Raw genomic sequence first — 26,463 nt, 5'->3', positions numbered from 1 at the left:
ATGGGATGGTTGTTACTTTGGAGGTTAGTTTTGGAGTGATTCAATTTTTTGAGTTGTTGATATATTTTAGATATGAGGCCTTTGTCCGTTGTTTGGTTGGTGAAGATCTTCTCCCACTCTGTAGGCTTCCTGATTAGTTTACTAGCTATGTCCTTTGCCATACAAAAGCTCTGCAGTTTAATGCAGTCCCACTTATCCAGCCTTTCTCTGATTTGTTGTGATTCTTGGTCCTTATTAAGAAAGTTTCGACCTGTGCCAAGGAGGCCTAGTGTATCTCCTATTCCTTCCTGTAAAGTTTTCAGTGTGTCAGCTTTTACCTCAATGTTTACATTTCTTACAGTTAAGTTAGTATTTCCTTTTTGCAAAGGCAAAATTTGTACAGGGTGATTATATATTTCGAATTTTATTTTCTAGAAAAAGTTCCCACTATCAGTTGCTTATAAAATCTGTCACATTTTTGTGGTTGGGAATGAAATGTGTTCAGTTTTTAGCTTCTTATAGGTAAGGATTTGCAATGGCTCCATGAACAAACCAAGCTGTTAGCATCATTCAAGCTTTTCCCTCTAATGGAAGACTAGACAAGCAGCCAACACCCTCAGAGTTCCTCCACATGTAGAAAACATGATCAATTTTAAGAAAACTGGAGAGTTGAAGAAATCATTTAACATTAGTGTTCCTTAAAAAGCTGTCCCTTTTATCTTCTTTTGGAGTCATTAATTATAGATACACCACATGATTTATAGATAGTGGCAGAGATGGAAGTGGAAATGACTCACACTGTGAACTCTAACCAAACTCCTGTTCAGTTTGGTTGCTGTTAAATGCTCCCTATACAAACCACAAGATTTACTATCAGCTGCCTTGTTCCTGGAGATGCTAGAGCTAGGAGTGTCCCACCCAAATTCAGGTCCATCATTTAAAATTTTGAAAATGCGTGTGTTTGCTAAAATTATCTTATCTACTGCTAAATAGTATATGTTATGAAAACCTGCATCTTTCAGAAGAATCATCCCAAATTCCCTAAGAAAACAAGAATTAAATTACTTAAATCATATCTATTTCATATTCTTAGTGCATATATTTGCAATTAGCCATGGCAGGAATTTTTTCTTTTATTTAATTTCATCGTCATCAAGTAGTATTTATTAAGCACAAACCAGACTAATTAATTATTTTACAGAACATTCTTCAATTTATTCTATTTGAGTCCTTGACTAATCTATCTACTTAATATATGACATTTGTTTCCCCTGAGCAAAAACAGCCTTTGTATTTTAATTTTTATCTTATTATCTTAAGGTTTCAATAAGATATATTTTACCCCTACAATCAGTATTTTTATTTTTTAATTTATTTTTAGTATTTTTGAATAAGAGTGTCACCTTTAGCTAACCTACAAGACTCCAGGATTTTTATTCTTTGTATACTTCAAAAATACTTAAAATTTAAATTTAAGGATTACATTTTTCACATTAACTATTAAAAAATCTCTTTTCTTGACATAGTTATCTAATAGTTACTTGTTTTGGAAAATAAGCAGTTTAAAGGTGAACAAGCAATACACATAAAATGAACTTTTGCTAAGTCAGGAAAAATAAAGCTCAATAAGTCAAAACAAATAGAAACCACTGAGTATAATAATTCAAAATGCTTATCAGATAGATATGAAAGTTTCTAAGATCTTGAAAGTGACCATGGAAACTTTATTTGTGAAAACACCAGGATTTGGGAAAGGGTAATATTATCTCAAGAGATATCCAAACTACCACAAAGGCAATACTTTTGTTTTTCTATGTAACAGCAACAATACCACATTTCACACACAAAAAATGACATTTTAGCAAAATCCTGCTGAAAGACCTGTAAACTTTACTCCACTCGTAGCTCTTCACTGTGAAAACGTGAATGCATGTATCGGGTGTATTTTGTTTCTCGAGGCAATATTAGGGAAGCGGAGGTACAGGTAAGTAACAAAGGTGACTGCTGAGCGTATTCCCATCCTTAGTCCAAGAAAAGGAGCACTAGATTTTTAACGGTCAATGACACTTGGTGTCTCCAAAATAGGTAGTTCAGAGCTGTCTAGAAAGAGTCAAATCTATTTGTAATTGCACGACACAGGCAAGCAAGTTTATGAGTACTCATTCTTCATATGCAACTTGAAAGTTAAATATTAAAGATAGGAAGCATTGGCATAATTCTGAATAAAATTAGTTTAGTTTTCCCGTGAAATGGGTCAGGGGCTCCCTTGTTTCTAAGGGAACCGAGAAGACTTGGAAGCTCTTAATTATAAATAAAGATTTGCAACTCCATGAGAAGTAACTCAAATAAGAGATCTAATGACAGAAAGAAGTGATCTGAGATGGAAGCAGTGAAGGAAGACAGGCCCTCAGTAAGACTCAGGTCATGGGGGAGTTTTACATCTGAAGGACAGCCTACTTGAGCTTGTACCATGGAGAACCCCAGAAGAATAAGTGCAGCAGGCTGACTCCACAGGAAGAATTTGGTCATACTTTTCAAAATAGTTTAGTTTTCAACAATCTGCTTTCCCTAAGGGAAAAACACCTTGAGAACCAATTAGTGGTATGGAAGGTTAGGAGAAGGGGGATAAAAGATTGTGCTCTGGTAGAAAGATTATTTTGTTGATGTGGGGGATAAATTAGGGCCAGATACTGAGGTGCATGTTACTGAGGTGCATGTTCTCAAGGCTTATCTCCCTGGAGTGAGGTACTGCACTCTGTTACATTTGTATCTCCTCAACAGGGACAGAAAGGAAGTCCCAAAACAATTTTTGTAACACATCATCCTAAATCAAAGAATAGGTGGCAATTTTCAAAGGAGCAACAGTAGATTATTGGACTTCTTATGCCTCTCCTCCCCAGCCCCAACACACACCAAACACAAACACTGTGAATCAGTTTTCTTCTGAGCAAAACTTAGGCCTCCATCCTTTGCACTGCAAAAGGTAAGCAAGACAAATGGATACTAAACAGTCACAACAAGGCTAAGTTCATGATTGATGCTTCTTACTGTTTAAGGTCAGCTATAAATATGCTGCCCATGGTTTTTAATGGTGTGATTGTCTGACTCAGCAGACCAGTGTCAGGAAAGAAATTTACATAAATGGAAAGTGAAATCTTTCCACAAGAAACAGGACCATTAGAAACTGCTTAGGTAAGGAGACAGTCACTTACACAAACATAGATATAGATATTTAGCCCCGCGCCAATACCTGCTGGAGCTTAAGTTATTGCCCATAAAAAGGCAAGGATGTTTGCTTTTAATTTCCAAAAAAGTCATCTCAGTTTCAATTTTACTTGGAATAAATTCTGCAAATAGACTTGTCATTGCGAATAAGAAGAATATTATCAAGGTTGCATCCACAAATAAGTCTGAAGGCTCATCCTCAAACACAGTCTGTTTAGTTGGTGTAGCTAAGGAGGATGAACATGATAGAAAACCTTTCTGGCTTTCTAGGAGTATGGATGCTGTGAAAGAGCCTTTGGTACACAGCAACGTTGGAGTCTGGTTTTTTTTTTTTTGTTTTGTTTTTGTTTTTGTTTTTGCCAGTCCTGGGCTTGAGCTCAGGGCCTGAGCACTGTCCTTGGATTTTCTCAAGGCTAGAGCTCTACCAATTGAGCCTCAGCAACACTTCTGGCTTTTTTCTATGTATGTGGTATCAAGGAATCGAACCCGGGTCTTCATGCATGCTAGGCAAGCACTTTAACCACTAGGCCAAACTCCTGGCCCCTGGAGTCTGGTTTTTAGCACAGGCTCTAGAGTACAATTTCACATTAAGCAATTCCTTGGTATCTGACCGCTGTAGAGGTTGTGATCAATATCATGTGCAATTTCTCCTTTGATTAAATTATACAAATATGGAAACCCAAATTGGAAAATCCAAATGAAGCACCCGGCTTGGTGTCTTGCATATATACCTACCATGTGATGACATCAAGCAGCCTGAATAAAAGCCAACACTACCGCCAGGAGTTGCCAGAGCCATATGGGAGAAGGAAGATGAGTGTTTATACAGATGACATAATTTTTACAATTATGATGGGACCAAATCTAACTGATTCATAGAGTAAACTGAAGGATGGTCCATCCACATGAATTCCTAAATCTCACATACACGAGCTTAGTGTCTAGGCTGAAACAACAATGGCAAGTTTAATTGAAGACAAGACTTCACCCAAGACAGGATACCATGCCCCTGGTATTCCTGTAAAGTCTAAGCAAGACTACTGGGCCTGGACTCTGGAAAGGGTTAACACTATCAATACTTGGATAATTTCAATATTATCATTGCTTGGCAAGGGATGATGGGCTGCAAACACATATTTCCCTCCTGTCATCCCTCCTCCTTTTGCCACATTGTATTGTTTAATCCTTAGACTCCTACTAAGCAAGCATTACTCTTACCTTGCAGATGAGAAAATGGTCAAGGTGTCACATAGGGAACAAATGACAAAGCTGGTTTGGAGTGCACACTGTCATGTGATGTTAGGAGTTACCTTCACCAGGATCACATGGTCATGAACAGGCAGGTTCATGGTGGTCCCTTTTTCTTCAGGCAGATACACTGCTCCAAGTGCTCAAGAGCAAATGTACAGAGTGGCCTCAACAGTTATCTTCCGGTGTATAAAAGATGACAAATGACCGTCGGTTTATACTACAGTCATCCACGGCTTTCATTCTTTTTATTTTATTTTATTTAGTTTTGCCAGTCGTGGAGCTTGAAGCCTGAGCACTGTCCTGGGGTTTTCTCAAGGCTAGGTCTCTGTCATTTGGGCCACAGCATCACTAACTGGCTTTTTCTATGTATGTGGTACTGAAGAACTGAACCAAGGTCTTTGTGCATGCTAGGCAAGCACTGTATCACTAGGCCAAACTCCTAGCCCGGGGGCTTTCATTCTTAGGGTTAATTTTCCCATAGAGTAGCCTTTATGTCAATTTGTTTTATTTACATTTCTTTTTCTGATTGCGAATTTTCAGGCTCAACTCTGTCACCTTACAGATTCAAAGGAAGTCTTAGTGGAGTAACAACAACAACAAAAAAGATGTAAAAAAGAATGTTAATCATGATGAACTTTAGAATTATCTCTAGGAAATAAAATAACTACCCAGTCACGAAAAATAGAAGCCTGACCCTCAGATCTGTGCACATACACATTTCCAGCACCTGCCAGGGGAGTTTCAGTGGGCTTGGGCCTTCGGAAATCATCTCCAGCTGGAAAACCATGTGTGATACAGCAGCCACAGCCCCCAGAGCCCTCTCCTGGGCATGTGAGAACACGTCTACTCACCTTAAAGGCTGCGCCTCCATGGATGATGGATTTAATAAAAATCCCCAAGTCTGTTCCAGTCTCTCGGGATTTGTTCCCTTTCAAACTCACTCCCAGGCCAGCAGAGCCCGAATCATTCAGGGGGATCTCGAAGGTAAGTTGCTCACTTGTCTCTAGGGAGAGTGCATAGCAGTCAGGCTCCCCTTTCTGTTGAGAAAATGCACATGAACAGAGTGATGATGAGAAAGCAAATTAACCATGAATAACCCCCGATGACCAAACACAGACCACAGGACAGAATGAGTGGACCTCTGTTGTAATGGGCTCATCTCTCTGTGAGAGGCCACCCACAGCCCTGAAGCAGGAGAGCTCTCAGGGATTGTGTTTGGTGATGAGAAACAGGGAGAAACACTTGGCAAAGTCAAGTGATATCACTTGAAACAGTATAGAAGCCTTTAGAGATTCAGCAGGATATTATTTAATAACAAAAGAGGCTGAACATTAGATATAGAAAATGTCTGATATAAGAAAGTATCTTAGAGATGCTTGTTGAACAGGTTCATTTTTGCCGATGAAGAAACAATGTTTAGAAATAGTTTACCTATATAATAATGCAAGACATATCATTTACTGAAGAAGCTATGTTGTTGCTAAGGATTACATATCAACAGACACAAAATATTGGGGAAAAATCATTTTAAAATTAGGGAAAGGTAGCTGGATAATCTTTGCTATTTAGGAGGATGAGATTTAAGGACTGTAGTTCAAAGCCAGACCAGGCAACAAAGTCTGATACTTTTGTCTCCAATTAACCACCTAAAATCTGAAAGTAGAGTTGTGGGCTAAAGTGGTAGAATGTCAGCCTTGGGTAAAAAAGCTAAGGGACAGAGCCCAGGCTTTAAGTTCAAGCCCCAATACCAACATCCCCTGCCCAACACAATTAGAGAAAGATTATTTTTTAACAGATCTCTTTGAATCACTTTATCAAAACTCATGGAAAGTAGAACCTGTTGTCAATCAGATTTTAGACCTTCACAAAAATAATTAAGCATAGTAAATTCTCACGTCTTCTTTGATACATGATATCTAGTCATCGGCAAACAATTCTCAAGAAAGTATGGTGGCAAAAGCAGACTTAAGAGGGTTCAGGTCTCTATGGAGAAGTATGTGGTTTATCATATGCGATCTCTAGTGTTTCCAGACATACAGTAGTGGGAATAGGCAAGTGCAGTGTACATGGGAAAATGTTGGTGCACATCCCTCCTGCACCTTCTCATACTTGCAGAAATGTGAAACTGCCTCAGCTCTTCAGTGGAGAATTTGAAAATATGATGTTCCTGGAACCCATCAACTCATTCTAGGCCAAGAGCTCTTTCCTCTCTATAATTATGTCTAGAGACTCTCATCTTAAGGTCATTTGAGTGGACCCTTATGTAAAATTACATAGTTAAAAAATTACTATGAATGTCTGAATGTCAGTCATGAATAACCATAAAATAGAAGCAGCAAAGAACCCATAATTAAAACAGGATTAAGGAGTCTGATCCTAGCCAGATCTATTGACATGACATTTTCAACCTCTAACAAAACAGCAAGCACCCACGTCCAAGTTTTAAAAAATAGTTTTTTCATTTAATTTGGTTGTAAATGAAGTTAACAGAAGATTTTGACAATAGATTGTTCAAAGAAATGAAACTTTATGGCTTAATTTAATAAGCCTATTACAGGTTAACTCTTTAAAGTAAGTCATTACATTATCTAACAAATAAATTCCATCACTTGGTTCAAAGTAACCCTTTTTTTTTTTCTTTTCCACTGGAATGCCAGTTTAGTACTGAATGTAAACAATTAGCTTTCATCTTTGTCTTTCAGTATACCCAATCTAGCATCCATAACATTCCTGTCATTTATGCTTCCAGGAGCCTCTGCAGCGCAGCTCATTTCAGCAGAATAAAGGTCCATTGAATTGAAGTGTAAATTGAATGACAACTTTTCTAAGGGTTAGTGAGCATTTTAAGAAGTAAACTGCTGAAAGATTCGAAACAGTGATAAGTCCTGATTTTACTTTGGAGATGCAGTCCTATATTCCTCAGGGATAGGGACCTGTTTTGAGAAGGACACTCACTCCTAGGCTAGGTGACTTTGTCACTGTGAACAGCAGAGTCTACTTACACAGCAAACATGATGACGGTGGTGGTGGTGGTGATGACATCACTACACAATAAAATCATATAGACCACCATTGGATACGCTGTCTGTTGTTCACAGAAACACTGTTTTAGGGCATCTGAGGGTACCTTAGACCTCCTTTAAATGATCAAACAGGGGGTTGGCATTTTTTTTCACAACTAACATCTTTTGCACTGAAATCCTTCATTCATTCTGTAAGTGTAACAACGAAACACAGATCAGATGGCTTATGGTTATTCTTTCTTGTTTTTATCTTTATTATATTTAAAAAGCGGTGCAAAAGAGGTTCAAGTCAACCTTACCTTTATGTGTGCAATTAAAACTTCAGTTCCTGACATATCTGGGCAAAATATAACACAACAAAATAATAAATGAAGGGTCCACATGCAGTGATTGATTGGTTTAACTTGAAGGACTTGACACATAATGACACAGTGCCTATTCATAACAGCCTGTGATGTTTGCTATCATCCCGTTTTACAGATGAGGAAACTCAAGTGCACAGTGTATCAATACAGTGCATAAATAAATGCTCACTTCGTGCAAGTCTTGTCAGTGCTAGAGTTCCATGGAGTTTTGTGGTTCCTATCTGAGACTCAGTGAATGGTTCTGAGTTGTCCTCTATATTTCTATCTTGATCATTATTCTACACCAATTTTTATCAAAAGCACTGAGATTTAAGGTGCCACTTTAGCTATGGATAATATATGTGAATGATGTTTATTATCAGTTTAAAATTTAGTGACCAAAATTTTATATATGTATATAATACACTATATACACTATCAATTTTAAATATGCATATATAGAAAAATGGCCAAATTAGTCAAATTAACATCTGTATTAGGATGAAGATTTATTTGTTTGTAGTTAGATCACTTAACTTGTTGAATATGATTTTAAGAATATAATACATTGAGGGCTGGGAGTTTGGCCTAGTGGTAGGGTGCTTGCCTAGCATATGCAAAGATCCGAGTTGAATTTCTTGGCACCACATACATAGGAAAAGCTGGAAATGGTGATGTGGCTCAAGAGGTAGAGGTCTAGCTTTGAGAAAGCCCAAGGACAGTGCCTAGGTCCTGAGTTCAAGTGCCAGGACTGGCAAAAGAAAAAAGAATATAACCCATTGATATTAAGAATGGAAGCAATGCAGTACATAAGCCTCTGAACTTATTCTTGGAAATGATTTTTGGTAACTTATTTATTTAATTTTTTATTTTTGTGTCAGTATTTAGGCTTGAACTTGGGGCTTGGGTATTGTTCCTTAAGTTTTGTACTCACAATTAGTGCTCTACCACTAGAGATGCAGTTCCACTTTGGGGCTTTTTTGGTAATTAACTGGAAAGAAGAGTCTCATACTTCCTTCCCAGGCTGGCTTTTGAACCATGATCCTCAGATCTCAGGCTCCTATGTGGCTGATAGCTGTAAGCCACCAATGCTTGTCATGCTATACATTTTTTATTCACCTTTGGCATGCAGTTCTCTATTTATCCTTGCCGCTCATCTTTTGTGGCCTACCAGAAGATGACCTAGGCACAAGAAATCCCAAGACAAATTCATAAATGACATTCAAATGACATGCCATTTATATTCTCCACCAACTACAATTATATATTTCTTATGCTGTCACAGACTCAGGTCATAGTTAGTAGTCTTTAATAACAGCAAAAAAATCCCACTGATGAAGGAAGCCATTACAGTAGTTAACACCACCATTTCCTCTGTTAGACATAAATGTCTCTTTACCTAATATATATTAAAAAATCAATATACTGAATGCTTCCTTCCCATATTCTTGGTTCAACTAGCAACTATGAAAATTAAACTCCAATTTTACCAGACAACATTCCACAAGAGACAAAACACAACACAGCGATTCGGGTTATAAGTGATGAGAAGGACCCAAATAGTTTGGATCCCCCTTGCACTCCTGTCTTGCAGATAAAAATTTTTTCTACAATGTCAAGAAGATTCAAACCATTAAAGTAATCCAAAGAAATTAAGCTGATATAGGTGTAAGAAGAAAGATCTTGTGAATATCTATCTATCTGTCTGTCTGGCTGGCTATTTATCTATCTTGTTATTTCTTGCCTTTCCCATTAGAAGCCATGCCTTTAGATTCAAAGTCCTCATGATTCTTAGAGCTACCCCCAGAACAGATGGTCAAATGTCCAGGGAACATGTCTGGGCCTAATGCCCACCACTTACTCAGCATCAGTCATACAAGATCCTCTTGGAATGAAGTTTCCTCACCCTTCTCACAACTGACATTTCGGTCTGATTATGCTTAATAATTAAAGACTCTCCTATGCATTGCGTATGGCAAAGTCCCTGGTTATCACCTATTATGTATCAGTAGTGACCCCCATCTCTAGCTTGGCTTTTTGCTGTTAAGGTGGAAGTAAAAGTCTCCCAGTTTTGTCTGGCTGGACTAGCTTTGAATCATGATTCAGAAGCTGTCTGACATTCTCCAATGTCACCCATGCTTAAAATCATCCCCAGTGGAGAAAATGCTACCTTGAACCAGGGACTTATATAACTGGATACCCTCTGTACATTCCCTTTGCAATAGCAGACACACAGACACACACACAGACACACAGAAACACACACACACATAAAACTGTTAACAAATATAGTAAAATTCAACATATTACAGGCCCACAGAAGCATGTTAGCTGACATTGACTGCATTTCTACTTGTTGATTTGTTCCAAGGTCCCAAGAAAGGGTGGCAGAAAATGCTCCCATGACTGATGGTGTCTTTGGTTTGTAGATTCATGACCAATCTCAAGTTGGAAAAAGCATACTACTGGAGAATAATGAATTCAGTCATGTTGATAGCTATATGGGAACTAATTTTCCATAGGCAGAAATTCAATGTTTGTAAGACAAACAGAGAAGGAAAGATAATAAAAATGTTTCCATATATAGTGAGTTTCAATTATGTAATAGATATTTTATACATATATTCCAAACATACTTTTTGTTTCCAAATAGACTCAATCATTACAAAGAGTAAATGTTCTTTAGAGGAATTTATGAAGGTATAAAAAGAACCATTTGCTACATTATTGTATTGCTACATATAGAAATGGCAAACCCATTTCTATAATGGCATGCATATATAAATATTCTTGGATATATTTGTACATATACCATGTCACTGTGGATACTGCATACAATAAATATATCCCAGATATACTGTTATTTAATTTTTCAATATTATTTTAAATTATTAACATTATCAATAATGCTACTATTATTCATTATTTAATTTTCAATATACCTATGCAATATGTACACTGTATCTCAGGAGGACACTCTGAGTCCTATGCTCTTCCCATCTCCACCACAGCTTCTCACCTGGTACTGTTTTTAAGCCTATGGCCCTCCCAATTTTCTTACTTCCACTTTCCTGCTCTTTTGACTATTTCTAGACATAGAGGCTGGAGTGCTCCTACTAAAATAACTACATAAAATCATCTAGGATTTCCCAACTCAATTGGATAAAAAGTTGTTTCAATGTTCTACAAGATTTTTTTCCATATATTTTTTATTGTAATTAATAGAAGGGTTACATGATATTTGCCAGATAGAAGGTGCATTAATTCCCATACATTGATACCCTTCCACTTGTCTTGGTTCCCATTTCCCTCCCCTCCACTCCCCACTCCTCATCTTGTTTTCCCCCCTTCCCTATCCAATTTCAAATAACCAAATACAAATATATCCGATATATCAGGTAACAAAGTGAGATACTATAACAATATGAGATAACCAAGGGACAGCAAAAGAGATGAGAGATAACATAGTACATTAAGGACAACAATCACTCATTATATGGTTTATGTTTCTATGTCCTAGAGATCCTTTCATTTAGCGTCCTACTATATAGCCCTTTGTATCAAGGTTTTGCTCTACAATATTCTTAACAGGAGCCCCCTCTTCTCCTCTCTGACCACATCTCCTCTGCTTGGGCTCCACAGGCTGCCCTGCCCATCTTTCTCTCCTTCCATGTCACTCACACCTGCACTAAAGCTTTCTATTGTTTCTTTCCCCTGCTTTGAATATACCTGCTCTTCTTTTTTTGCATTGAAGTCTCTCTTGGTGGTCCCATTTAAAATTGATATTTACATTGATCAAGATGCATTGTATTCATAAATTGTTATGCTAAATTGAAACCTCTTTGTAAACCACTTAAAGATAATATTAAGTAATTTTCAAAATTTCTCCCAATGCTGTGCTGCCTATGTCTATGATTTTGCATCTATTTTCCCACTATCTCTTGAATGCAGGGATGTTTATATTGCTTTCTTATCAAGATATACCCTACTACCTAAAACAGCATTAGACTCCAAAATAAGCAATGAATAAAACTTTCTCAATGAATAAACTGATATATGTGCTTGGGTGTAGCTATAGATATGTATCTGTGAACATTTATGGGGATTCTATACAGATGTATAAGTAAATAAATACACTTCTGTCCCATATTTGACTGAGAAATTCAATAGTTAAAGCATATAAATTAATCTTACATTAAAATTGTTACAAAAGTACAAAGTATTATAAGAATTATCACCATCATCATTACTTATTTTCTGCACAAGTATGACACTCTACTACATCTCTGCTTCTGCCTTTTTGCTCTTAGGTTGCAGACAAAACTCTCAGATTTTCTGAGTGGTCAAGCTTTGAACCATGATTCTTAAATGTCAGCTTCCTGAGTAGCTAGAATTATAGTCACAATGACTAGCACCTCGTTAGGAATAATCATTCTTGAACAGGGAACCTTGAAAAGAATAATGAAAGAGCTGCTACTGGTCAGGATGCACTGTAGTCATAAACTGTTTTGATGAATGTCAACTCTTTTGGACAACTTAAAGATAATAACAGTAACTTTTTTTAAAGAAAAAAATAGACTCAGCTGAAGTCTAGAGTGATACTATGTACAAGGACATATAGCGTCTCTTGAAAAATAAAAAATTCTAATAAATTATAATGAAGAAAAGAACCTAGATGAATTTCCTCTTGTGTACTTTAACTCTTGCTCCAGGGAGAGATAATCTATCTTACCTCTAACATCAGATTATCAATTAAAATACCAACACGTGCCATTAATTTTTGAGAAACAATTGGTCACAGTTTCAAATTGCAGCAAGTACTTTAGGAGCAAACACAATAGTAGTTCTTATGGTATATTTCACAAAGTTTCAGAAACATTGTTTTCCTGCACCAAACAATTCCCTCCTTCCTTCCCTCCCTCCCTTCCACCCTTTCCCTTCTTTCCCTTTCTTTATTCCTATCCATATCCATCCATTTCTCCATAAATCTGCATTCATGTATACAGATATACAGATAAACAAACACAGACACAATAAAAACTTTCCTGAGATAATACTGGTCCATACTTATTCTGGTGCTTTCAATGTTATTGTACTCTGTACTGCTTTTAAAAGTCTGGTTATAGTGCATTCAGTTCATTTTATAACTTCATAAAATATATAAGTTTTCATTTGCAAATCACCACAATCACACATTATGGGCATTTTCTTCTTGAATAAAGCGAAAAGAAGTGGAAATATAAAGAGTAAACTTTTAAGCTCCTTTCCTTTCTGCAGTTCTTTTCCTATCTCTACCTTCTCTTGTTTTATCCTCTGTATTGCTATTTCTATTCCCAGACATAGTGAGTAACCTGTCACAGATAGAATTCAGAAATGAGATTGGCCTATTATAGAATGAATGACATATGCCATTCTTTACAGTAATTTATTTTACCAAGCCCTCACAATGCATTAAAAACCATAACGTTGTGTCCAATCCACACAGAACATAATTGGCAAAAGCATTACTGAACAACACTGAAGGAACGTTCTGCTCATCCACACTGTTAGCTACAAAGGCAGTGATGGAGTTTAAGAGTAAGAAAGAGAGTCCACAGGGATTCACAAGGATAGATGTACCAACCATTTTTATAAAACCAATATCAAAAGTAATTCCTCATTGCAAGAGGAAGAAAGACAGGCAAGGAGATGGGTGACCAAGAGCCACCCACGTCATTAGTTTAAGAGTGTTCTAAATAGACTCCTCTCTACAAGCACAGATGTCTTGTATTGCAATGCAGTGTGTGATCACACATGCCATTCAAGCCCCAGGGGAATTAACTAGTCCACGGGCCAATGGCCAATGTCCCAACAGCCCAGGTCAAACCTGAAAGTATCCATGCCAAAACTTTTATGGATCTCATTTCTTTAAGTGCTGTGCTCTTGGCTCTGGGTGAACAAGGCCTAGATTTCTTTGCCTTCTTCCCAAATGTGCAATTAGTATATGCTATGAGCAGGTTGCTTTATGCAAGAATTATATTTCCTATGCAACCATTTCATCAATTACCAAAATTCAAACAAAAGGGCTTTAAGAGAAAAAGAATAAAATATTATATATATAAAGCAATACTACACCTGGAAATTCTGCCAGGATACTTTATAGTAAACTTAGTTAATTTTTTGCCGATGTTAATTCTATGGAACTTAAGGGGATGAAACTTTTATTATTACTATGTAAATGTTCACAGCAATAAGGATGTCACCTACAAAACACTCAATATTCCAAATTATTTTACTCTTATTTTAAAAATAGCATGAGGTAGCTATTATAGTCATAAAAGTTTTTAGGCCAGTTGCATTTTGGAAAATTCAACTGTGACTGTCATCCGCTGGGATCATAGTCTTATGCCAACAGCAGGGTATATTTTCTTTTTTCAACAAGTAGGTGAGAGATGAATAGACACATGTCAAGCTAAAGGAGAAATCTAAGATCATTTTATTAAATGGCAAAGGATTTTTTCTTTAAATATTGTTAGTATATAAACACAGTCAGTAAAACTCTAGGTGATATATGAATAGACATACTTTTAAAGAACTTTTCTCTCTTTACAGTATTGACAAGTTTCAAAAGAATGAAAGATTATGGCACTGAAATTCTTTTGGTAAATTTTTTATTGTTATTATAAGGGTTCTGTACAAGAGTTGAAATTATTTTTAAAGATCTAAATTTTACACTAGTTATTGAGAGATCACTAAAAATCCAACATCATATATCAATCACAAACAAAGATAAATCCAAGTTCATGATATCCGAGGTTGTTTGTTTATTTATTGGGTCTGGTCCTGGGGCTTGAATTCAGTCTGGGTGCTGTCGCTCAGCTTCCTTTGATTCAGGTGAGAACTCTATCACTTGAGCCACAGTTCCACTTCTTGCTGTTGTTAATTTATTGGAAAGAAGTCTGTAAGACTTTCTTGCCTGGGCTGGCTTTGATTTGTAATTCTCAGCTCTCAGCCTGCTTAGTATCTAAGATTACAGGTGTGCGACACTGGTGCCCAGTTCAGTCAAAATTAAGTGAAAGCTTTAAAAATAACAAAAGGAAACAAGTCAAAATTCCCAAAGCATTTATCCCCCCCTTTTTTTTTTATCAGTTGTGGGTCTTAAATCTGGGCCTGGGCGCTGTCCCTGAGCTTTTCAGCGCAAGGATACCACCATACCTCTTGAGTCACAGCCTAACTTCCAGTTTTCTGGTAGATAATTGGAGAGAAGAGTCTCATGGACTTTGGAGCACGGGCTGGCTTTCAACTGTGCTCCTCAGATCTCAGACTCCTGAGCAGCTAGGATTAAAGACAGGAGCCACCATGGCGGGCTTCACCCCTCTTATCAAGTGTCAATATCTCACATAGTTCCCCATTAGGATAAAACATTTATGCTTCATGTTTTGGCTAAACTAAATTAAATTTATAAAATGAAATGAATATAACATTTTACATTTGAAGTAATGTAAGTAGGTGTTATACAAATTCATGCAGCATGAATTTTTATAAAACTAAAACCTGCTTTTGTTAATATTGAAAAATGATAGGTCTTCTGTTTTTTACTCTCTTCTTGTCAAAAATAGATTAGAGATAAAGTTGATTAAAATTCTCTAAATATTTGACGTGTCACCATTCGGTGGTTAAAATACATGACATTCGCTTCTTTTTTATGAGCACAAAAATCAAGAATAAATAGTATAGTGATCTGCAAGCATATTGTGCTTAATCTTATGTAAAATAGGTCACAGACTTGATGTGTACGTTGGAGGCAAACGTACCTGAGCCTGGGCCTGGCCTAGGTCAGGTAAACCCAGACAACCTGCAGATAGCAAAGCCACACATAACTGCTTTGTTTTCCATACCAAAACTTGAGCATGGTTTGTTCTGAATCACTTTTATGACAGCCCATCCACAGGGTCATTAACTTTTTCTGGTGGATTAATTCCAGGCAGAATCTCCTCGACAATTTGTAGTTTGATGAGCAAAAAGTGGTTTCCCACCAAAAGATGGGCACCCTGTGGTTCAACCCTGCCCTTATTTAACCCTCCAATGGAATTTTCCATGGAACATATTAGAGGAAATGTTCCCTACTTTGTACTTACAGACGTGTTGCACTTAGAAGCATGGCAGTTGGGGATGGGGAGCGGGGACTGGCTACAGGGATGGAACAGAGAACAGACAGCCACCAGTAAGATCCTAGGTATAGCATAGTGGTTAAACCTTTGAGCTCCACGACTTCTGTTTTTGATTTTGTATGCAGACATATTTCACAATTAGTACCAATAATAGAATACTATAAAGAATAGTAATCACACATTTGCTTTGAGATGTGCAGAACAGCAAATATGTATGAAGCTTCTAACATTTGTCATTCCACAAAGAGAGATAAATAAAATTTTCCTCCCTCCCTAGCTCTCTCCCTTTTCTTCCTCCCTTTGTCCCTCCTTCCCTTTCTCCCTCAGTTTCTTCCTTCCTCCCTTCTTTCTTCATTCCTTCTTTTGTGCCTTCATGTCTTTCTTCCCCTCCTACGTCTCCATTATCCCTTCCTACTTCCTTTTCTCTCTCCTAGCTTACCTTCTTCTCTGAATTTCGGATCAGGAAGTTTCTATAGAAAATTAAAGACAATGAATTACAGCTCATTTTCATGAAATTTTTGGTAATATTATGTTTCCAATAAAAATCTGCTCTTATTAGAGCAGAAGTCTAAGAATGTTCTCCCTAGCAACCTTCATTTTAAGTGTATGTGCCACGCTTTAGGTTACAATGGCTCAGGAATTTTAAAAGTAGGATTACATTTCAATTACCTTCATTTTTTTCTTAGAGGACCCTGTAAGTATTTATTTTAAAGCTTAGAGAGCCATACTTACTGGATTATGCCACGATTCAGTAACAGTTACCACCATAGCCTCAGAAAAGGATATTTCTGTTGTTGAGGAGCTAGAAAGGGAATTTCAGTTCGCTGGTTAAGGCTAATAAGGTAACTAAATGATAAAAAAAAATAACCATTTAATCTCATTCTTTTCTTTGAGGTTTGAGTTGCATCTAATGTGTTTCCAGCTGGAAACCAATCCCATTTAGTATGCTATTAATGATAAATAATTCTAAATTCCAAATAGGGATTGAGAAATCTCAGTGGGTAACAACCATTTAAAATTCATAGTGATGTTTACTATTGTAATGAAAATGTTCTCGCCATACATATAACACACCATTTGTAGATAGACATATAATTTGCCTTTTATCTTAATAATTAAATCAATTACTATGGTAAAATTAATTGTCAGATAAAACTGACTATAAAATAAGAAGTCATTTAGGTCCTTTAGAGGATGAAAACCCATCAAAATTAAAATGTGAATATTTCTTCCTATCATTACATGACAAACAAATTGAAGGGAGAGAGGAAATCTGCCTAGAGTTAATTCATGAGGAAAAGTGAATGAGCTTGTCAGTCAGCTGTTGGCCCCCTGGCCCCTAAATACTGCATGACAAGCCATCTTAGAAGTGTAGTAAGTAGAATAATGCATTTATCTGTGGCTCACATGTCTTCATATAGATTGAAGTATGGCTGGTCCAGGCAAGGTTCAGGTAGGCTAGACTGATTAGGTGTAGTTCGGCTCCACATATCTCTTATATCTCTTGAACCACTTGAATTTGAAGTATGTGCACTACATGATGAATGAAAGGAAGCCAAATGCCTTTCAAATATTTGTTCAAATTATGTCTATTCACACTGAATGGCCAAATAAATTCACCAGGCCAAGTTTCTGGGCTACGTCTGGGAAAGTTCTGTCCAAACACATTGAGATCATGACGGGATTGTGACTATATAATTCTTCTATTTGGAAGTGAACAACTGAAACAAATAATCACATCCAAAATGGGTGATACTTTGTTTTTGCCACATGGAAGCTATCAAGGGCTGATTATATAACAAAGGGCTTAGATATCTTTCCATATTGTTTCACCATCATATTTTCTGTTTAACCAATTTATCTTCTTATCATCCACGCCTGAGAGTAACTTTTGGGTATGTGATATTTTCCCAAGGCTGCCTACGAATGGTATGGTATGATCTTCCTCTACCCCATTGCCAGGTTCTGTCACAGGAGGGTTCAGGATACTCGGGGACCTGCATAGCTGAATGGAATACTAGACACTGTCTTGCGCTTGACATTATTCTTTCTTAGAATTCACCTTGTAAATACTCCTCGCTCATATGCTTATGTATACAGCAAAACAAAATGAAGATGAAAGAGCAGCTGCATTCACTTTACTTCCTGTAAAATCTGTGTGTAATTATGAGAAGCATAAGAGTTCATTATGCTTCCAATCGATGTTTTGCTAGACGGAGGTTTGAATGGGACTTTTTACTTTCCTGAACTGATAGGTCTACATTTTCCAATAAAATCAAATATGTTCTCGAGACTACAGAAGGCCCAGCTCAGTGGAGTTCATGCCGAAGGAATTAATTTTTTAAAATGAACCCAACATGACGCCACTTTATTTGTTGATATGCAAAAATGGAAGATTTAGCTAAGCACACTTAGTGACTTTGTCTTTTAGTTCAGTACTTTCTTGGTGATATGGATAAAATTTTTATGAGATTTAAGGAAATAGAAAATTTTCATTTCCTACATATGCATTTGCATAACTTAGGCATCATTTTCAATTCAGATAAAACTTATAGTGAAAATATGAGGGAGTAGAGGACTCCAGTACTTGTTTCTAAATACTCTGTCTCCACATATCAGCTGTGACTTCTTTGAAGTAGTTTCCAAACTTATTAGTGTAGAAACAATTGGCCTCACTGAGTGGCTTTTTCAATTTTTATGTCCCATTCTTGAATTCTCAATCCTTTGTACCCTAACAATTACTTGCCAGTTTGTCTATTTAAACTCTGCTGTACCACTGTGATCGCATCAAGGAAGAAATTACGTTGAATTTGAATGTTGAATCCCATTTAACAACCAGCAGGATGTATGCATGCAATAAATATTTGTTATGGGATGACTTCTTATGTTTCTGTTGACGCTTGCCTGCCACAATGCCGCTTTGGAATAATGGTAGTGACACCTACGTCTCATATCTTGTCTACCCAAATCACAGTTTTTAACAAGTCCAACTGACTCTTAGATATGATTGCTAGAAAACGCAGAAATCCACTGCATACTCCATATACCTTCTCTTACGTTTTACATGGAATTCTCTGCGAAACCATGTTGGCCTTCGCGGCACTACTTCAATTAATGAGAAACTCTCTCAGCACAACCCAGCTAAGCTTAATTACAGTCTAGTAATAATTACGTTGTGGGCTGAGAGTTTGGCCTAGTGGTAGAGTGCTTGCCTAGCATGCACAAAGACCTAGGTTCAATTCCTCGGTACCACATATATAGAAAAAAAGTCAGAAGTGGTGCTGAGGCTCAAGTGGTAGAGCTCTAGCCTTTAGAAAGTCCGAGGACAGTGCTCTTAAGCCCAGGACGGGCAAAAAGTAATACTTATATCATATCCTATCGATTATCACATGAATCTTTAAATCATTATTATTTATCTATTTTTTTGTCTTTTTAGTTTTTTCTAATTGAAAATGTTATCGTCAGTGTGATATATAGAGAGGTCACAGTTACGTTCATACAGTAGTGAGTACATTACTTCTTTTTTTAAGTCTTATTTAAATCTTAAAGGACTTTGTGGGCTCTAAAGACTAATGCTCTCTGTATATGTTAAGGTCATCTATCCAAGCCTATGCCTAAAAAACAAGTTCATAGTACATGCTATTGCCATTTTAGCTCACCTTTGAACACATTTTCATTGGATTAGAAAATACTTCAAACCAGGCATGGTAATCACTCCTATAATCCTAGCACATAAGAGGTTGAGGCAGGGAATGTCTGGCCAGTCTGAGCTATAAATGAAATCCTGCCTTAAAACAAACAATCCAAAAAAGTTTAAAAGATAAAAGCCTGCTAATTATATTTTAGCACCGTATTAAAGACTATTTTTAAAAGCAGGTGGTCTTTTTGTTTGAAAACAAGAATTACTGTCACCACTATCACTGCATGGATGTACTTTGGAATATTAGTAATATATTTGGGATACCTACAGTAACAGAATGATTGTGCTTTTTTCATTGTTATACTTCGTATGATCATGCCCTGTTTGAATCTCACTACCTGTGAAGAGCTGAGCTATGTAAAGAAACTTGCTTGTAAATGTTTTTAAGATCCCACATTTACTTTGGCTCCTCTGATCATATCCGCTCTTACATTTTGATACTGGGTGGAGTAATCTGCCATTCGCTTCTACTTTATTATGACAGCTGGCATTCTTTGGCAACTATTCTGCTGAAGTTAACCCCTTGAAGAACATATTTCACATTTAAAGTTGTGATTTCCTCTCCATTAGCACCTAAACAATTGGCTAAAAGTGAAAATTTACTCTGTGGGAAAATGATTTGTTCTAAATAAAACTGAAAACCAAACTACAGGTTGCTTTGAAAATCAATGTATTTCTTTTCTTTTCGGTTGAATTGAGCAGCAATTGATGAACAGGCACCAACAATGTCTACCAATCTTCTTCCTTCACGTCCATTTGTAAAGTAGGCACAGTAACACAGGAAAAAAAATTGTTTTCCTTTACTTTAATGTTAGTGTGTGTGTGTGTGTGTGTGTGTGTGTGTGTGTGTGTGTGTGTGTGTACCAAGGTTTTAAATCAGGGGATCCTATTTGCTTGGCTTGCTCATTAATCTCTTGTTCTACAACATGAACCATGCTACTAGGCCAACTTTTTGTTGATTAGTTGCAGCTAAGAGTTCCAGACTATTTTTCTTGGGCTGACTTTGAACCACAGTCTTCAATATCTCTGCTAGGATTACAGGTGTGAGCTACAATGCCAACGTCCACAATATTTTTTAAACACCAATGTACTTGGAAGAAGATGCAAAGTCCTAATTCAAATGTATTAATGGTTTGTACAGGAGATACCTCTGCAATTATTTTCTTGTTCCAGCAATCATTGATCCCAGCCTTTATCTTTCTGAATATAAGATCCATCTATTTTAGCCACATTAGACATAGGGTAGTGGCTAAACAAATGAGGGACTTATGAAGCAGTCTGTGTTTCATGAGGATTATATAGTTGGATGCCTTGTCAACTTACTTTCATTCTGTTAAATTGTAGAAGCTTAACAAAATATAATTTTTTAAGCTGAGTGACATAAAAAGAATAATCAAAATCCTAGAAATATAAATCATTTGGTAATATAATATGTGACATGGTACACACACATTTTAAGCCTTATTTAGTGTTGTAGTACAGGCTGTACTTTTTCTAGATTCCCAAATTCTAACAAAACTATCTGTACTAGTAAAAAGAATATTCAGATGCATTCCTAAAAGTTCAACTGCCTAAAATTTCATAGTGTTCTAAGAACACTGTGTATGAGCAAAACTCTTTTTTTTTTCTTCTAGCATCCTATTAGGATAATTTCCTACCTTCTTCTTAAAGAGAAACAGATTTGAAAAATTTTAAAAAATAATAGAATGATCTTCTTTTGTTTCCCTCACTCTCTGAACTATGGTAATTAACATGTAGGCTCAATCATCTGCTTCCCCTGGGACAGTCCTTTCAATTAAGCCTTTTATTTCCTCAAAGAATGCTGGTTCTAAATGACCACTGCACTTTTTATCTGTGGATTTATGATAATCTCATGCATATCTCTTTACTGGGAGAATGGCCTTCTGCATCCTTATTGTTCTTACACTAGAAGAGAAGTGAAAAACAAAATTAGCTCCTGGGAAGCCAGGAAGGAAACTGCATTTGTTTAACACTGCATGAGGCCTTTCACTACCTGCCCAATGGCCTTGACCATCTCATTGCCCTGGCCTCTCCATGTGCTGCTTGCCCCTTGCCTGGCTGCAAGCTTCTGATAAGAGATGCCAACTCCCCAGAGACTCACTGAGAATGGAGAGCACAAGCAAAGCAATCCTTGGGTTATATTTTCAAAGGTTTGCTAAGGAAGTAAGGGCATTTACATGTGATCACTATTCTCTTCTGCAAGAAACCCTACAGGTTAAAAGAGGAACCTCTGAACTTTTGATAGCAAAGACTTAGCTTTTGCAAAAGTAAGCCATTTACTTATTGGTAGCTTTTTTTTTGGTCTTTACTTTCTTTTCAACTAGGACACACACAATTTGGTTTCTGTTTTAGAAGAACACAAATAATAGTGACATGTTATTAACTTAACCAACATGAAAAATTACTTTTTTTTTTTGCAATCACACTTAGTTATGTAGCTGGAGACAAGGCTCGATCTAGTGTAACTTCTGTCTGTATGATATAGGGAGTAAGTCACTATTATATATATCACAAACATGAAGGAACCTAGCAGCCTTCATCTTTAATTTCCCTGCATGCCTTACACAGCACATATAATTATCAAGTTAATAATTGCATTAATATTTACTTATATAATTTCTCTACAACCTGTCAAGTACCAAAGAGGAATTAAAGAGGCTTACATTAATAATTGCATTGAAAAATTTTGCCAGGTTTTCAGCAAGTCAGCGCATGGCCGTAGTCATATTTTTCTAGTTGAAGAATCCAGAACTTAGGCTTTTTATTTTTCATTAGTTATAGCAAAATAGTATCAAATAACATTTGTAATTCATTCACTTTTCTTTATATGTAATAGAAACAAGATTTAGATAAAAATGACAATGAATACAGACAACACAAGATTTTACTTAGAAAATAGCATGTGCCGTGTTAGTTTGTAAATGTGACTGTTTTATTTTTTCCTTAAAGCAACATTAGTCAATTGTGTCTAGGTTTTACTTTGTTCACAGGGTTTGTCTGTGTCATAGTATCTCAACAATGTTGTAAGATGAAATGATCAGCTGCATGTACGAGGAAACACCCTTCGATTACAACTTAGGGAAAGAAGGACCACATTTTCTGATCTGGGAGGGTTGCTTGGAGTACTTACAGTTGTGGTCATATGGAGAGGATTGGACGAGGGGCACCATCTGCACCCGTTACTATGACAACAATGCTGCCATGGCCATGAGAAAAATATCTGTTGGCAATTTGTTAGCTCTCCATTTACTTAGGGGAAGGTACTCTATGGGTCAAATGCTCCCCAGGCATTCTGAACTGTAGAACAAAAACACACTCAGAGGAGAACTCCTGCTGTTCACTTATATATACAGATCATTCATAATTCAAGCACAGTCAGTACCGCGTGTCAGCAAGAGATCTGATGCCCAAAATCAAGAGAGCAAGATAGTGGAATAAGAGATTTTAAGAGAACATGTAGTTCAAATTCCTTGTTTTTATATATGGATAAGGAAACTGTTATAGCTGTTGACTGTCAACTTACTTTTACTTGGTAATTTCAGTGTTTTTAATTTATAACTGTCTACACAAGTCGACTCCTACTTCACAATCCCATTTCAAAGTGTCTAGAAGAGTTAGTCTTTACCCCGGTGGCAGAAACATGCCATTGGGAGAGCAGCTTCTGGCACGATGTGGGGGCAGGGGCCTGGAGGGGGGCAAGAGAGAGAGGGGAGGGAGGGAGAGAGAAAAAGGGGAGGAGGGAGAGAGAGAAAGAGGGAGGGAGAGAGAGAGATCTATATCTTGCTCTTAGTACTTGACAGGCTGAGGCGGGAAAATTGTGAGTTTAAGACCAGTCTAAGCAACGTGGCAAGACCTTTAACATTAGTACCAAGGTGAAAAGTGTTGCTGAACAGCAATTTAGGAGAAGGGGGATATGTCTTATGAACTTTTATAGCTCTAGTAAGTTATTTGTGCCAAAAAGTACCCCATAAGAATTCTGAGAATGGAATTAAGATTAAAAATGAGATGAGTGTTTATACTCAAGCATATAGTAGCACTTGAGTCAATATCCGGATCGCATGTCCCTGATCCAATACTTACTGTATTAAAGAAATGGACACAAGACACATGGCAAACTGACACATGAGGGAGAAGCAGGGTATTGCTCAACTTCTGGCATCAAACTGATGGACATGTAAAGGAGTTCATGCTCAGCCCACCAACTCAGCACATGTTCCAGGTGACTGTCCTTACAGGAATACATACAAACAACCGGATGAGCATGTAACCCCCAGAACTGTGAGATATAATAACTCCTTTAAAAATTAATAATGGTTTGCTAAGCATCAATAGAAAATTTAAATACAAGGTAAGAACACTGAGATCTTAAACATTTCATGGATTTCATTTTTAGGAATGGTCTTAATTGCAGACTTACAAATTTTGCCCATGAAATAGACAATAGACAGTATATACTCTTCCCTTCCTTTCCTTGGTATTTCCCTCTGCCTTTGGTTCATTCTGTGGGCATATTGCTATATTGTTTCTTTCGTGTGTGTGTGTTTGATTTTGTTTTTCATCTCACTCTCCATGCTCTTTGATTTGACTCAGGGCCTAAGCAGAGTTCCACCTCATCTCATAAATATAATCTGTTATGATGTTAAAGTCCTTTGAATTTGGCAGTCATTTGAGTTTAATGTACTTTAATTTTATCTCTTTAACTTATCTTTCACTACTAATCTCTTCAGTTCTAAATTTTTTGAAACTATTTACCATGTTAATACATGGTAAATTTTCCCTGCAGATATTAGCTACTGTTCTTACAAGGCATCTCCACTTAGCATTGTCACCTAGAGTTTAGGCATCATGCATTAGAACACTTTAGAATACCCACTAACTGATATAAAATTCAGCAAAAATATACTTTCTATAGGCTCAGCTAAATCATAGATAACAGATGCTCAGTAAATTTCATTGAAAAATTGAGTTGTAACAGTTCTAATCCAAAAATAAAGGAAACTGGAAGCCTAAGGAGATAACTGTCCTGAATATCAACATCTCTTTGAGCATCCTGGGAGAGAAACCTTTAGTTTCAAGCAAATGGTGAGAAAGTGATTTATGAAGATGTTTTAATTGATGGCTCTGTACATTTTTAGCCATTGTTAGTCTTTTGTTGTTATTGTTGTTGTTCATTTGTTCCTATTCCCTCATCCTCCTATGGGAAGTCAAAAGTCTAAAAGAAAAATTTACATCTGCTGGTAAGAAAGAGATGGCAGGCCTTTATGCCAGTGTGGAAGTTGGTAAGTCACCTGCAGGATGCTAAATCATGGTTCTATGAATCAGGAATTACTGGCCATAATATTTATGGAAGGAATAATTAGCTTTGCTCTTCTTTTTTTTTTTTTTTTTTTTTTTTTTTTTTTTTTGCCCTGGCTTAAGCTCAGGGTCTGAGCACTGTCCTTGGATTTTTCTCAAGGCTAGAGCTCTACCACTTGAGCCTTAGCACCACTTCTGGCTTTTTCTAAGTATGTGGCACCGAGGAATCTAACCCGGGTCTTCATGCATGCTAGGCAAGCACTCTCTCAGTAGGCCAAACTCCCGGCCCAGCTTTGCTCTTCTTGAATTAGATTATTTATTGTGCCACCACAACTTCCATTTTATAACTATTATCTTTGCCTTCTCCACCATGTGACATTTATATATAACATAGAAATAAATATATTCTGTAATTGAGACATAACATGCAAAGCATTATTTGCTTTCAGAGAAGCAGGAGGGAAAGTCAGAAATAAGAAAAAGGAATAGGGGTAAAAAGGAGAGAGGAAGGAAAAAAGAAAGAAGAAATACAACAAAATTGAAATAATATCTCAAGCTGATAAACAAGCCTTCCTTAGGTCATAAGCCTCTAAGAAATGCAAAGAATTAATTACAGAAAGACTAGGTGATAAAAGTCCTTCGTATAACTCAATAAGTGGCCAGGAAACATAATTGAACTGGTTTATAATTGAATATACTGTCATCCAAGGCAGATTTAAAGAAGGATAAACTTAAAGAGACATAACAATATTAAGTGTTCTTTGTCTTTGTAACATTTTTTGATTGAACATTATTTTTTGTAAGGAGAGAATTGGAAATGCAATGGGGCCTCATTTAGGGCAGCAACAAGAACTGAATCACATATGGGTGGTACTTGGGCATCTTAATTTGAATAATTATAATATCTTAAAGAAAAATGCATCTTAACCCCTACAATGTTTTATCATATCTGACAAGTTCAGTGAAAGGGCACCCATCTACTGTTGCATTATGCGGCATGTATTCTGCACACTCATTAAAAATAATGAGAACATATTTAAAAGTCATTGCCCAGAGAATCTTTGGGGACAAGGCATAAGAAAGAGGTAAGTGGCAACAGATTGTGATTTAAGTGTCTATCTCTTGCTCTATCAGACCTTAGGGTGGGGAGAGGGGAGGATGATGTAGGGGTTTTAAGTTGATATTCTTTAATGATAAGGATCAAACATTTTCCTTCCTAAACACACAGATGAAACACATGCAAATCTCTAAGAATACTTTCCGAGTGAAATAGGCTGTGGTGGCAGTTTCACATGTGAAGTGTTTACTTTGCAACAGCTGGAAAAGTCAACCATAATCAATTAAGATCATCCTTTTTCTCCCTAATCCTTACATATCCTCCTCAAAACAAATGTATTTCCTTATCTCACACCAATGTACCTCAGCAAATGTACTGATCACAGGCATTTAAATTAGGGAAATCAAGGTCATCCCAA

General features: G+C 36.8%; 1 protein-coding gene across 3 annotated transcripts in view; it reads right to left on the bottom strand.

Moving 5' to 3' along the window:
• Pard3b (par-3 family cell polarity regulator beta) overlaps positions 1–26,463 on the bottom strand; it is a 963,936-nt gene that overhangs the window by 418,058 nt on the left and 519,415 nt on the right. For all 3 annotated transcript variants that reach the window (XM_090354671.1, XM_090354668.1, XM_090354669.1), the window contains exon 11: positions 5,307–5,492. In XM_090354671.1, coding sequence (XP_090210797.1) covers positions 5,307–5,492 — 186 coding nt within the window. The remainder of the gene's footprint in view (positions 1–5,306; positions 5,493–26,463) is intronic.

Source organism: Megascapheus bottae, chromosome 21, assembly GCF_031878675.1.
Source record: "Megascapheus bottae isolate mThoBot1 chromosome 21, mThoBot2.hap1, whole genome shotgun sequence".
Lineage (NCBI taxonomy): Eukaryota > Metazoa > Chordata > Mammalia > Rodentia > Geomyidae > Megascapheus > Megascapheus bottae.
The sequence above is the reverse complement of the archived record's forward strand: the minus strand, read 5'-3'. Positions and strand labels throughout refer to the sequence as shown.